The sequence below is a fragment of the Cibotium barometz genome, chromosome 12, assembly GCF_041138505.1.
Source record: "Cibotium barometz isolate CiBa-2024 chromosome 12, ASM4113850v1, whole genome shotgun sequence".
Classification (NCBI taxonomy): Eukaryota; Viridiplantae; Streptophyta; class Polypodiopsida; order Cyatheales; family Cibotiaceae; genus Cibotium; species Cibotium barometz.
The window spans coordinates 56,366,325-56,378,553 of record NC_141057.1 but is presented as its reverse complement, the minus strand read 5'-3'; the positions used below and the strand labels follow the sequence as shown (position 1 = coordinate 56,378,553).

The window sequence follows — 12,229 nt, the reverse complement described above, 5'->3', positions numbered from 1 at the left end:
GACTTTGGTCAAATGCTCCCGATGCTCCTTCACTGAGTGAGAAAACACAATCATATCATCAAAGAAAGTGCCCACAAAACCACGGTGGGGTCAAAAAATCCGATCCATCATCCTGTTAAAAGTCGCTGGAGCATTCGTAAGACCAAAAGGCATGACCAGAAACTCAGAGAGTCCAAAAGTTGTCCTGAAAGCTGTCTTGTGCACATCTTCTGGCCTGATGCGAATTTGATGATATCCACTCTTCAGATCAATGCGACTGAAGTTAGCTGCTCCCTGTAACCGATCCAAAATATCATCGATTCGAGGTATAGGGAATCTGTTCTTGATGGTAATCTTGTTCAGTGCCCTGTAATCAATGCACATCCGCCAAGAACCATCTTTCTTTTGTACCAAAAGCACTGGTGAACAATAGGGCGAAGAACTCGGCTAAATCAACCCTTTGTCCAACAGATCACGCACTTGGCTCATAATCTCTTCTTGTTGGGTTGCACTCATCACCCTATAGGGTGGCTTATTCGGTGGTGAACTTCCAGGAATCAAATCAATCCCATGATCCTCAGGCCTAGCAGGCGGCAATTCCCCTGGCAAAGCCTCTGAAAAACAATCTTGAAAAATTTTGAGAAAATCCAATCTTTCCTTATCCAACTCAGATAGGTTAGAATCTGTGGTATCCTGATTCTCTTTAACAAACAATAAGTAAACGGAAAGATGCTTCTTTATTAAACGAGAAATGGCCGAGGCCAATACAACAAGAATAGATTCCCCTTTAAGCTTTACATCAAGAGTGTGTTCCTTACTCTTATTAGTAAGAGAGATTTTCCTGTTGAAAGTATCTACTACCGCTTTAACCTTATGGCACCAAGGCATACCCAACAATACATCACAACCCTCGAAAGGCATTATGAAGAAATTATCCTCTCTGTCTATGTAAGTCTGCACACTGAGACGCAGTTTCCCAATGATCGGTGTAACCTCAACTGAACGTCCAGGACAAGCCAAAGTAGCCTCATGCAACACACCCATCTCCTCTGGTTTGATGCCCAACTTTGCTGCAAGCTCAGGGGTGATGAAGGTTGCACGAGTCCCAGTATTGAAAAAGATCAAAATCTCTTGATCTCGAAGTCTTTCCCATGCTCTGCATAACTCTGAAGATGCATCCCCTTGCTTCAACCCTATCAAGTCAGGTACTAGTCCAACAGACGGTTTCTGTTTCTTTGCTTTAGGCTCTTCCTGTGAATTATCTGTGTTTTTAGGTGCTCTCTTTGGACACCTATAGTACAGATGCCCTGCTTCTCCACAAGAGAAATATTTGTTGCCAGCTATAAGCTCTTTCCTTTCTTCATCTGTCCTTTGAGGTAGAGGCTGGAATTTTCTCTTCCTGGATTGCCCCTTCTCTTGTGGGTCAGTGTTTTTGGTCCCTTTCGACTCCTTTGATGCTTTCTTGGAGAAGAGACGTTGATCCTTGAATCTTGACATCTGACCAATAAGCATGGCATATAAGATCTGAGCATTTTCTATCATCTGAGTCATATTAATGACCTTTGTTTTAATGCAATAATCTCGAAGCTCCTTGGGTAGCCCATAGCAATAAGTCTCTATCTGCTCAACCAGTGACACGGGCCTAAAGGATGTGACCGGTAGCAGAGCATCCCAAAATTTCTTGTTATATTCTTCCATATTGTTACAATCTCTGGAATCTAATCGATGCCAGGCTGTCATAACATCCACCTCAAAAGTCGGTGTCAACCATAAGGAAGAGAAGATTTGCTTCAACTCCACCCAAGTGCTAGGTGCTATTCCCTGATAAAGAAGTGTCGACCACCATTGAAGAGCATTACACTTTAGGAAAGAGACTGCCTTTCGTACCTTAGATGCCTCTGTGAAGTTACCACCAGAAAATGCCGCATCAAATTGTTGAATGAAGGTGAGAGCCTTCAAACGATCCTTTGCACCACTAAAAGTATCAAACTTTACTGCAGCACCACCCTCTTTATAATCTTTTGGCTTTTCGCCTTGAACAAGATTATCATAGGGATGTGGTTTGAGAAAAGAATTGCCCACAGCATTAGATCCCATGCCCATCATACCACCTCTAATACCAGGCATACCAAAAGCACTTCCACCACCGCCACCATAAGTTCCATACATACCTCCTGGCATAGCTCCATACATACCTCCACGCATACCTGGTTGCATACCATAGCTCCCAGTCATGCCCATGTTGGGTACACCCGTCATGGAATGAAAGAGAGAGCCTTCACCAAAGTAACCAAGATGAGAAGTATTGAAAGGGTTTCCATGGATAGGTGGAGGAAAAGAAGAAGAAGAATCGGGGTATAGCTGAAAATTTGGGTGGATGGCGGCCGAATGTTGAGACATAGCTCCATACATACCTCCACGCATACCTGGTTGCATACCATAGCTCCCAGTCATGCCCATGTTGGGTACACCCGTCATGGAATGAAAGAGAGAGCCTTCACCAAAGTAACCAAGATGAGAAGTATTGAAAGGGTTTCCATGGATAGGTGGAGGAAAAGAAGAAGAAGAATCGGGGTATGGCTGAAAATTTGGGTGGATGGCGGCCGAATGTTGAGACTTAGCTTTCTTCTCAAACCCCTGCCTCCGTGGTTTGGAATCAGCTTTCAAGTTTCGTGGAAAACGTGAGTCCTTCGCGAGCTCCATTAATCCCTCCATCAAGCTCTGCATCTTTGCTTCATAGGTGGCATCATCATCTTCAAGTTCTGGCATATCAAAAGGTATTTCTTGCTCACTTTCCTTGTCTTCATCGAAGTAGTAGTCGTCCTCTTTTGAAGATAAATCCTTCATCTCCGCACTAGTTCCAGCCATAGAATTAAATGTGTTGACCACAGGCTCGCCCCTTGAAAAAGTTGACGATGAATCCGGCAATGGAACCTTGAAACCGGCCTTCAGCAACTTGACGGGCGGTGAACACACTTAATCACACTTTAATCACATTACGAACTGGAATAATAAATTTGGAAGAAGAAGAAAATAATTAAGTGGAGCTAGAATTCTCCTACACAAAAGACCAATTGGCCCCAAAGTGTGGCGCCCCCGCAGGTATTTATTTATAACTCAAAGTCGCCGTAGCCCTTGTACAATTCCCGAGAAGATTCCTCCTTGATCCATGGGGAGGAGATCTCCTTCAAGCTTTCACCCAAGATGTGTTGTGGGATACAAGAGCCTTGGCCCCCTATTTATACAAGTTTGGGGTAGCTTTTCCCCCTTAGAAAAAAAAACTATTACAAAGGCTTTTTTCCAAAAACTATCGAATAGCTTTTCTCCCTTCTTTTATTTTTATTAAAATAAATACATGGCGAATAGCTTTTCGAAAAAACACACGTTGCTTTGATTTGCATGGTTTAAGGGCTGGTTGGCGCTTCGCTTTTTTTTTTTTTTGTGCGCTTTTGCTCCCCGTCTTTCTCTCTTCTGCGTTTTCGGGGTTCGCAGCTGTTTTGTGTGCCGGCTCAACTAATCGCCGTTTTGTGCACCTGCTGGACTGCTCGCCTCTGCCATGCCAGCCCCTTGTGCCCATCAGCCGCCTCTGCAGTCAGCCGACGGTGCCACGTGGTAGCGCCACGTCACCTGGACAGGCTGCGCTGGCTGCTGACTGGCTATTGCTGCGTAGGGATTCTACTTGGCTGCCCCCTTGCTGCACTGGCTGCAACCTCTTCACACGATTATGTGCTGCAGGGCTTGCCACACGGCTGCCTCCCTTGGCCACCCCTATGCTGCCCCACAGGTTGCCTTGAGTGCCCAACAAAAGAGAAGAAGTCTCAGCTGCTGCACCTGCAACATGGTAAGAGAAAGACCAAAAACATACATGCACATGTACATACATATGAGCATGCACACACATGTACTCACACACACCAAACATGTATCTGTACCCACACACACGTGTACCATTTTACATATGCATATACAGAGCAAAACATGATTAATGAATGTTAAACATGCTTAAAACATAATTACAATGCTTAAGAAAACGAGGTAAAATACTTAGTCTTGTAACTTCGCCAGCAGCACTCAGTTAGCTACCAAGGCTCTAGAGGCCAAATCAAGCTTCTTGCTACTCCAATGCTGAAGTTTACTTTTAATGCTCACGACGACACGAGCGAACTGTTGTGTAGGCGAGATGCCAATGCCAACCTGACAGCCAAGGTATCTGGTAGTACATCCTCTCTCAATCCAAGTAAACCCCCCATCCAAACCCCAATCTGTCCGCGGAGAGTCACTAATCCAGAATCCCGCTCATTTGTGCCAATTAATGGGGGCGTGTGCTGCCAAACAAAACATCTCCAAAGCAGTGCGGAAAGCACAGAGGCATGCTTGCGAAGCCTCCAAAAACATAGCAATATCATATGCTAACTCTGAGTTCAGTAACTACTACTCTGTGCGAAGAGGAAACCTAAGGCTCGAGACTCCTGGGTAAACTCTGAGGAACCTGCTCATAGCCTCCGCTACTGTAAGGTAAAGCAGTGGAGCTAAGCGGCATCCCTACCTCACAGAATACGAGATCTGAGAGCACTCACCACACCCCCCGCAGGCTAAAACTGTGCTACGGGCCTCCCTTTACATGCAAGGGACCCCTCTGATCCACTTTTGGGAAAAAGCCATCTGTGCAATCGTGGCTTCCAAGAAGTCCCAATCCACTCTGTCATAAGCTTTTTCAAAGTCTAGCAAAGAGGTTGTTGGCTAGATTTAGCCGACTCCACATGTTATCAAAAATACTCCTTAATTGGAGGAAACCATTTTGTGTATCATGAAGATTGTCATTCTGCCCTGATGCAACATCCTTCTCTGAGAATGACTCTGTAAACTCATCAGTTTGACTCAATACATCACCACTATGTACATTGTCTTTGGGAAGGGCCTCATCCTATGCCCCACTTGGAGGGCGGCCGTGAGAGACAACCCACCACTCCTTGCGAAAGGATGGCCGAGGTAAAGCAATAGGGTGTGCCATTTGGGGAGTGTGTTTGCACCGCCTCCTAATACCCCTAGCCCTAGGAAAATCCCGAACAAAGTGGCCCATCTGGTGACATACCCGGCATTGGTCAAGTCTGCCTAATGTCTCCATACGTTGCTTCAAGGGACCATTAGGTCTCGGAAGCAGCACAAAATCCTCAAAGGGTTCACTGTCATGAGCCAACACCATAACCCTAGGAAAAGCATCAGCCGAGACAGTGTGACTGCCTGGGCAATAGAAGTGGGAAAACTTGGGATGGTGGGCACCTGTAGGACCAGCCCAAAGGCTGCCCCAATGGCCTCCAACAACGGCTAATAAGCATGAGGAAGACCTGGGAATCTGAGTGTGATAGGGTAGCAGTTCCGGTCTTCTTTGACAAGGTCAAAATAGCTAGTGTAGGGTAGGAAGAAAATCTTCCTTGGGCCCAAAGGAAAGGAACTGCCCTTGAGCACTTCTGAGGCTACCTTCTCTACATCAAAGTCTACTTGGAAGAATCCTCTCCCAAGTAGCCTTACATCTTTAAAATGGTGTGCGGAGTTGGAAGGCAATGCCGCTAGTACCCAATCACGGGCTTGGGTACGGGAGGGGTAAGAGCCAAAGATTTTTTCAATGAGTCTTTCTCAATTTCGGTGAAGAGGGTCTCAAGCTCGTCTTGTGAAAACTGGATGGTTCGCCCGGCCGGAGGGGGTTGATTAGCTATGATGCTAATCGGAGAGAAAGGCCAACTTGAAACCTGTTAAAGAATACTCTGTTCTTGAGCGAGGTGGAGGAAGGGCAGCATAGAGAAGGGAGGCGGAGGGGAGAGCAGGAAGGGAAGGAAATGGCGGCGAAGAGGGCAGGGGCAGAAGAGGAGGCCAAGCAGTGCGGGCAACAGAGGAAAGCGGGGGCAGCAGAGGCGGGGAGGAGGCGAGGGCAGCAGGGGCGGGGGCAGCTAAGCGGGTTGGGCGTGGAGGCGGTGGGGGGGGTGGGGGCAGCATGCAAGTGGGGGCAGCTAATTGGCAGGGAGGGCAGGGGCAGCAGGAGAGGAGAGGAGCGGGCAGTGAAGGCATGTGGTGCGCAGTGCTCAGGTACGGGGAGCTGATGGAGTCTTCCTTCTTTAAAAATAGATTTTTTTAAAATCTTGCAATCTTGTGAATGCACTCACTATCCCACGAGTCCGAGCCATACCCTTTACTAAGCTTTTTCTTTTCCTTGATAGTGGCCATATGATGCGATGCCCGCCCCGAGGCAGCTTGGTCTTCACACCCAAAAGCATTACAACTTGCGACCATACCAACAGGGGCCTGCGGGGATTCACTTGGAATCTGTCCTTTCTCAAGTCACAAGCCCTCTCCACTGGGCTATGCACCTGTTGGCCCCCTTACTAAGCTATTCATGAGTAGACTCCAACTAAACATGCAAATGCCGCATCCAAATGTTGGACACCTCTTTTTGGCAAAAGAAGGTGCAATTGTATGAAACCGTTGAGAGCCTTTTGAGCAGAGAATGAACATTTCAAAGTTGAGGGAGCATCACATAGAAGGTAAAAATGTGTCAAAATAGACCAGTTAAACCCTTGTAAAGAATGTTTGGTTAGGACAAGGAGCCTCATTGGTGTGTGGGAGTCTTTCTGATGCCACAGAAGATCATAAAGCATGAAGAGCTTCAAATATCATGGTCATGACAGTGGACTCTGATCAAATGATCTGTTTGAGTTGATTCATCATGTTACTCAATACAGACAAAATGGGCTTTATTTCTCAAGAGCTTTTTGAAATTTGGAGCTGTCTTACCTTTGGACATTTATCTCCTTCCCAGTCTCCAAGAAGCTCATTCTCTGACGGGGTACAAATGTAGCTGACAAACTCATTTATGCACCTTGCGAGTTCTGCAGAATTATATATAAGTTGCACATAGAGTTTATATTCGACTGTGATTCTGGCAAAGCTTTCATTGCTCACTATTGCAGACCTCATGTCAGTCAGCTGCCCAGGCTTCGATCCATTATACTCTTTGTAAAGGTAGCGGGTGATTATGTAATCCAAAACAGAGTCACCGAGAAATTCCAAGCGCTGCAACATCACACTTACACACACCATTAATTTCCAGAAACCAACAAAACTCATCAGCGAAGGTACACAAAAACAAGAACACATTGATAAGTCAGCACACCTGATAGCATCTTCCGAAATGCTTGGTGAAAGAAGCATGCGTAAACGCTTCAATAAGAAGCCCTTTGTGTGTAAACTTGTAGGAAAGCAGCTCCTCAAGTGCTTCAATATTGATCCTTGTGGTAAGGGTTAGATTATTATGGCTTGTAGACTGTATCTTTGATATTTGTGAAGCGTCTGCAGTTACTTCCACTCCAATGAACTTCATGAATGCCAAAGCAGCATGCTCACCACCATCTTCTAAGTAAGCACCAATCAATGCTTCGACAACATCTGCAACTGTTTTCTTCTGCATCCATCTGTGTCTCTTATTACAAGTGATGAACGTTTTGCCTTCCTTGATTTCACTTGATTCTCCATGTAGGTCCGCAAGTTTGCTTTCATGACATATAGATTTGCTAGGGTGGCAAGGCGCTACCCAGTGTTTAGGATCAAACAGACCATCACGAATAAACCCCTGCCGAGAAAAACAAATTTCAAGGCCAGAATCATTTCTGCAAACTTATTAATCAGAGTGTATGCAAGCTATTGAAATTAAAAGTGAGCCAGATGTCTAATATGCGGACTAATAGAAGTATGTTGACTTGTTTCATTTGGCACTATTGATTCAGAGGCATTAATATCGTGTGATTCAAAATAATTTGCTGATCCCATGGGAAAAATTCAGTGAAGTCTCTGTATCCACCATGTGTGGCATTCACATGTTCACCTACTTTACAGTTCCATTTTATTTTCATCCTTTGCTCTGATAGCTTTGAAGGATGTTGTGGGCATCTTCCACTTTTCACCTTCTGTCAGGGGATTCCCTTCACAAGGCCTATTTTAATCCTACACCTGGCCACAGAGGCACGGATGACTATAGAATAGCAGCCATGGCCCTGTTGGAGAGGCAGCCTTTCCAGCCCATTTCCAAGAACAGAGCATGAAGACCTGGTTTTTTGACACATTGGTCAGGCCTTCCATCATGTATGGAGCTTCTTTTTGGGTGGCTGTTTGGGAGAGGAGGATTGGCAGAGGATAGAGAGGGTGTACATTATGATGTTCTCATGCGTGATTAGGAGTAAGAACTCAGTGCCCCATGAGATCGTCCTCGCAAAGTTTGGAGCACCGCCCCTAGTTCCTGATGCCCTCTTCCAAACGATCACTTATGTAATAGCCCCAAGTAGGGCCGAGCACAATCTTGTCACACACTTAAACTATTAATACTACTAAACAAGATGAAATCGCACAAAACCAAATGAGATAGCAATGCTGAAATTTAAATGACACCACAATGGGTTTCGACGGGGAGTAGTCATAGTTAGTCTTAGGACGAAGGCGCGGTAAGTGGGCGCAGATCTTCTCCTCAATGTGTCACCACTATTTCCCAGCTCCAGAGTAAGCATACTTTGAACTCCATCGGTCACAATGAAGGTATCTGTAAGAGGGGGGGAAAGGGTACTACAACTGAGATATGAAGAAAAGAAAGAAAAGAAAAAGTATGCATGTGTCTGGATACAACTGTGAATCATCATGGAGCGATGGAGCCCATATACAAACAATATAAAGGGGGGTGGGGATGTGGATGGAGTGCTAAGGCAAGATGCATCTCTATATGCTAAAGGGGTAGTACAAGCATGCTATGAAGATCTATGTCTAACACCATCCACTGCCATAAGAGGGATATAAGATATCATACATCGCCGATGCTGAGGCTGTGAATGGCGTGAACATGTACCCTCAGTCTGAATGAAAGCGAGCTAGCCTCTCCTGTGTCTCCATCTGGTGTCTCATTCGGATAGCTGCTATCTCTCGGTGACGGAGTCGGGGTGCTCTATGTGTCTAGGTCTCCTCCTGGCTCTCAATTCCTCTGCTCTCTGTGTGGTCACCCCACGTGGTACATCAGCTGGCGCACTGGCATGGCTGTCTGGAAGAAATCTGTGAGCTGGGACTGTCTCCCACCCCTAGTGGGAGCGGGTGTCTGGAGGAGTCTCTCTCGAGAACTATGAAGCTCTAGTAGTAGCCTGCCAAGCTGTCGCTGGTCCGAGGCCTCCATCAACTGATGTAGTGAAGAGTGCTCCTCAAACAATCCTGCATATCTATCTCTGACCCCCTGGTGGGCTCTACATCTACATACAAAGTGATCCTCAGTCTCCACCTCCTCGTGGCACAATCTGCATATCCGCTCAGCTCTGGGAACCCGTGCCACTCCCCCAGCCTCTATCTCTAGTTGATGTGATGAGACTCGTAGCTGTCCAATAGCAACACGAGAGCTGTGTGGCATGTATACATCCATGTACCGCGGTCGCTGTATAAACCCATCCCCTGAGATGCTCATAAAGTGGTCTCTGTAATACAACATCTTCAGTGGTAGTGGGCTCTCTGGTGCTGTCCATGTCTCCTGTATGTAGCGCTGCCATATGTCCTGTCTCATCACTCTGTTCCCCTCATTGAGAGAGAGGTAACCCCGTGGAGCAGACTGATCATACTGAAAAGGTGGCAACCGCTCAATGCCTATCCCATGATGTGAGAACCACTGTAGCATCTGTGCATACCAAGATCCAGTGTGTCCAGCCTCGGCCAGCTGTTTGGATGCCTCAAAAGCTCGACGGGATAATCTCTCCGTGGGCATCTCCCTCATCCTGTATATAAAGGAGATCGTCTGGAACAATGCCTGCACTGCCATAGGTGGTGCAGCAAACTCAGCTCGAATAATGTCGTGTGGGACGGATGGTTTGCTGCGTATCATCCTCGAGAGCATCAAGATCTGTGGTCTCTCCAGCTGTACCCATGTGGAGGCTGCAAGCCTTGGTGCCCAAACCGCTGCTGCATACATCAAGGCTGGTGTCACTAATGTATCAAAGAGCCACCCCTTCGTGCGGAGAGAGAGAGAGAGAGAGAGGGGGGGGGGGGGGGGGGGGGGGGGCAAGCGGGGGCGGAGCGGAGGGAGGAGAGGGGGGGCATAGGTGGAGAAATGAAATGAAATGAAATGTTATATTAACGTCTTCAAAAGGCCATAATGACCTATGAGAGGGGTGCAGGTAGGGGATAGCGTGAGAGAGAGGGGGCAAGGTGGGGGCAGCGTGAGAGAGGTGGGAGGCACAAGTAGGGGTAGAGCGAGAGGAGAGGGAGGGGGGGGGGGGGGCAGGCAGAAAGGGGGGAGCGCAAGCAGGAAGAGGGGGGGAGGGGCGCAGGCAGAAAGGGGGGAGCGGAAGCGGGAAGAGGGGGCGCAGAGGGAGCTGGGGCAGCGGCAGGGGGGGGGGGGGGGGGGGGGGGGGAGAGGAGAGGAGGTGCAGGTGGGGGCAACATAGTTCGCTGGGGGCGTGCTTCTCAGTTGCCAATCTCCATCCAAGATTATATAGAAGTCCTAGATTTCTTGATTATGGATCTAGATAGGGTTGATGTTATTCTAGGACAGGAATGGTTTTACAGCCATATTGGAAGGGTCATACTTTGTCCTTTGCTATGGAGGATCTCCCTATTTGTCTTTAGGGTGATTTTGCGGCCCTCCATATACTTTTGTAAATTCAGCAGAACATAATAATATTATTGGAAATTCAGATTATGAGGAGTATCCGTACCTGTACAGAACGTACTGTACAGATTGTGCGGTTCCGTACATGTACAAAATGCAGCCTTAACCACATAGCCAGTTTAGACTAGATACAAAGGCAATGTCCAAAGAAAAAACATCTGCAAGACTTAAAAATAAAAGATTGCCACAATGCAGTATGATAATGAAATTGGTGTTAGGAAAAGGGGCGCATACAGGGAGGCCATGCCTGCTCCCAAGAGTGAACAGTGAAGCATTGCAAATTTTCCGAATACGTTGCAAGCTTAGAAAACCTTCATCTGCTTCATCATGAGCAAGAAATAGATGGCAACTGACAGCACACTTTAAGAATGAATCTCCAAGAAGCTCCAATCTTTCCAAAGAGAAATTCTCCATGCATTTCTGTGTCGTAAGTGCTTCTAAGACCTGAACAAGCATTTAAAAAAAAAAAAAAAAAAACTCACACTCAAAAAGCTCCATGATATGGACTTCTAAGTACGAGAGCTCAGAGGCCCACCTTTTCAACAGAAACAAGGGATCCTTCCGGAAACTGTGTGCTGAAAAAATCACGCAGTTGAGTTGCAACAAGAATGCTTTCAAGTTTGTGCATAAATGATGGGAGAATAATGGCAGTATTGACAAGACTATCATGTAGACCATAGAATTTTATGCTGCAAATCTCAGGTGGAAGCTCCACTAGTGATTTGTCCAGCTCTGTAGACCCTTCTGCTGCATTGTTGCTCCTAAGATCTGATTGGCGATCCAAAACAAAGTAAACTACTTACTAGTACACAAATGACTTCACATACTTCATCATGTAGACAATCAAGAAACCAAGTGGAAAACACATACAGAATCCATGAGAAAAACAAATTCAGCGTTCTTAGTAGACTAGTACCTTTTTTCGTTGATGATCTATCTTGCAGATAATTGTGAGCTTCCCTTAAAAATCTAGCCTTCAGTAAAGGTTGTTCTCTGTGCAATATCTCATGATTATACCTGAACACACAAGCAAAGAAAGGTTAAGCAGGGAATCAGCATGTCTTGAGAAAACAGTGTTGAAGTGAAGGTTAAAAAGGGTATCAACGTATTGAGAAAATGCTTCTCACTCAGTCTTACGTGATTTTGAAATAATCCACATAGGTTTTGTACCGATCATTTGGAAAGGGGCTATCTGCATTTAGATTGGTGAAGCTATTAATGATACAGTACAAATCCTTGCCACGAATAGTCTTGACCAACAAACCAGGAACCTCCTCTATATCAACATTTCCATTGGCAAATTGCAAGGAGGCACCAGCAGAGCTGGAATGAACATCATTCGACATGCCTACATCATGGTTTGAATCTCTAGCAGATGTAAGTTTACTGATTTTATTCCAATCAATTTCCTGGCCCTGACTTGTATTGAGACCTTGAGTCGATTTAAGTGGCAATAGTAGATACCAGCCACAATCTGCCATAGATAATTCTGGAAGTTTTGAATGCTCCAGATCACGATCTAACAGGACAGAAAAAACTATTGATTGAAAAATTTCTGCTTGAATTACCTGC

The 12,229-nt window shown here is 46.1% G+C and overlaps 1 protein-coding gene across 2 annotated transcripts in view; it reads right to left on the bottom strand.

Moving 5' to 3' along the window:
- The window catches only part of LOC147633617 (endoribonuclease Dicer homolog 4-like), a 156,892-nt gene that overhangs the window by 22,640 nt on the left and 122,023 nt on the right, over window positions 1–12,229 (bottom strand). For both annotated transcript variants that reach the window (XM_086806748.1, XM_086806749.1), the window contains 6 exons: window positions 11,795–12,225; window positions 11,574–11,674; window positions 11,193–11,425; window positions 10,892–11,101; window positions 7,145–7,600; window positions 6,766–7,044 (listed from right to left, as the gene is read on the bottom strand). In XM_086806748.1, the coding sequence (XP_086662874.1) occupies window positions 6,766–7,044; window positions 7,145–7,600; window positions 10,892–11,101; window positions 11,193–11,425; window positions 11,574–11,674; window positions 11,795–12,225 (1,710 nt within the window). The remainder of the gene's footprint in view (window positions 1–6,765; window positions 7,045–7,144; window positions 7,601–10,891; window positions 11,102–11,192; window positions 11,426–11,573; window positions 11,675–11,794; window positions 12,226–12,229) is intronic.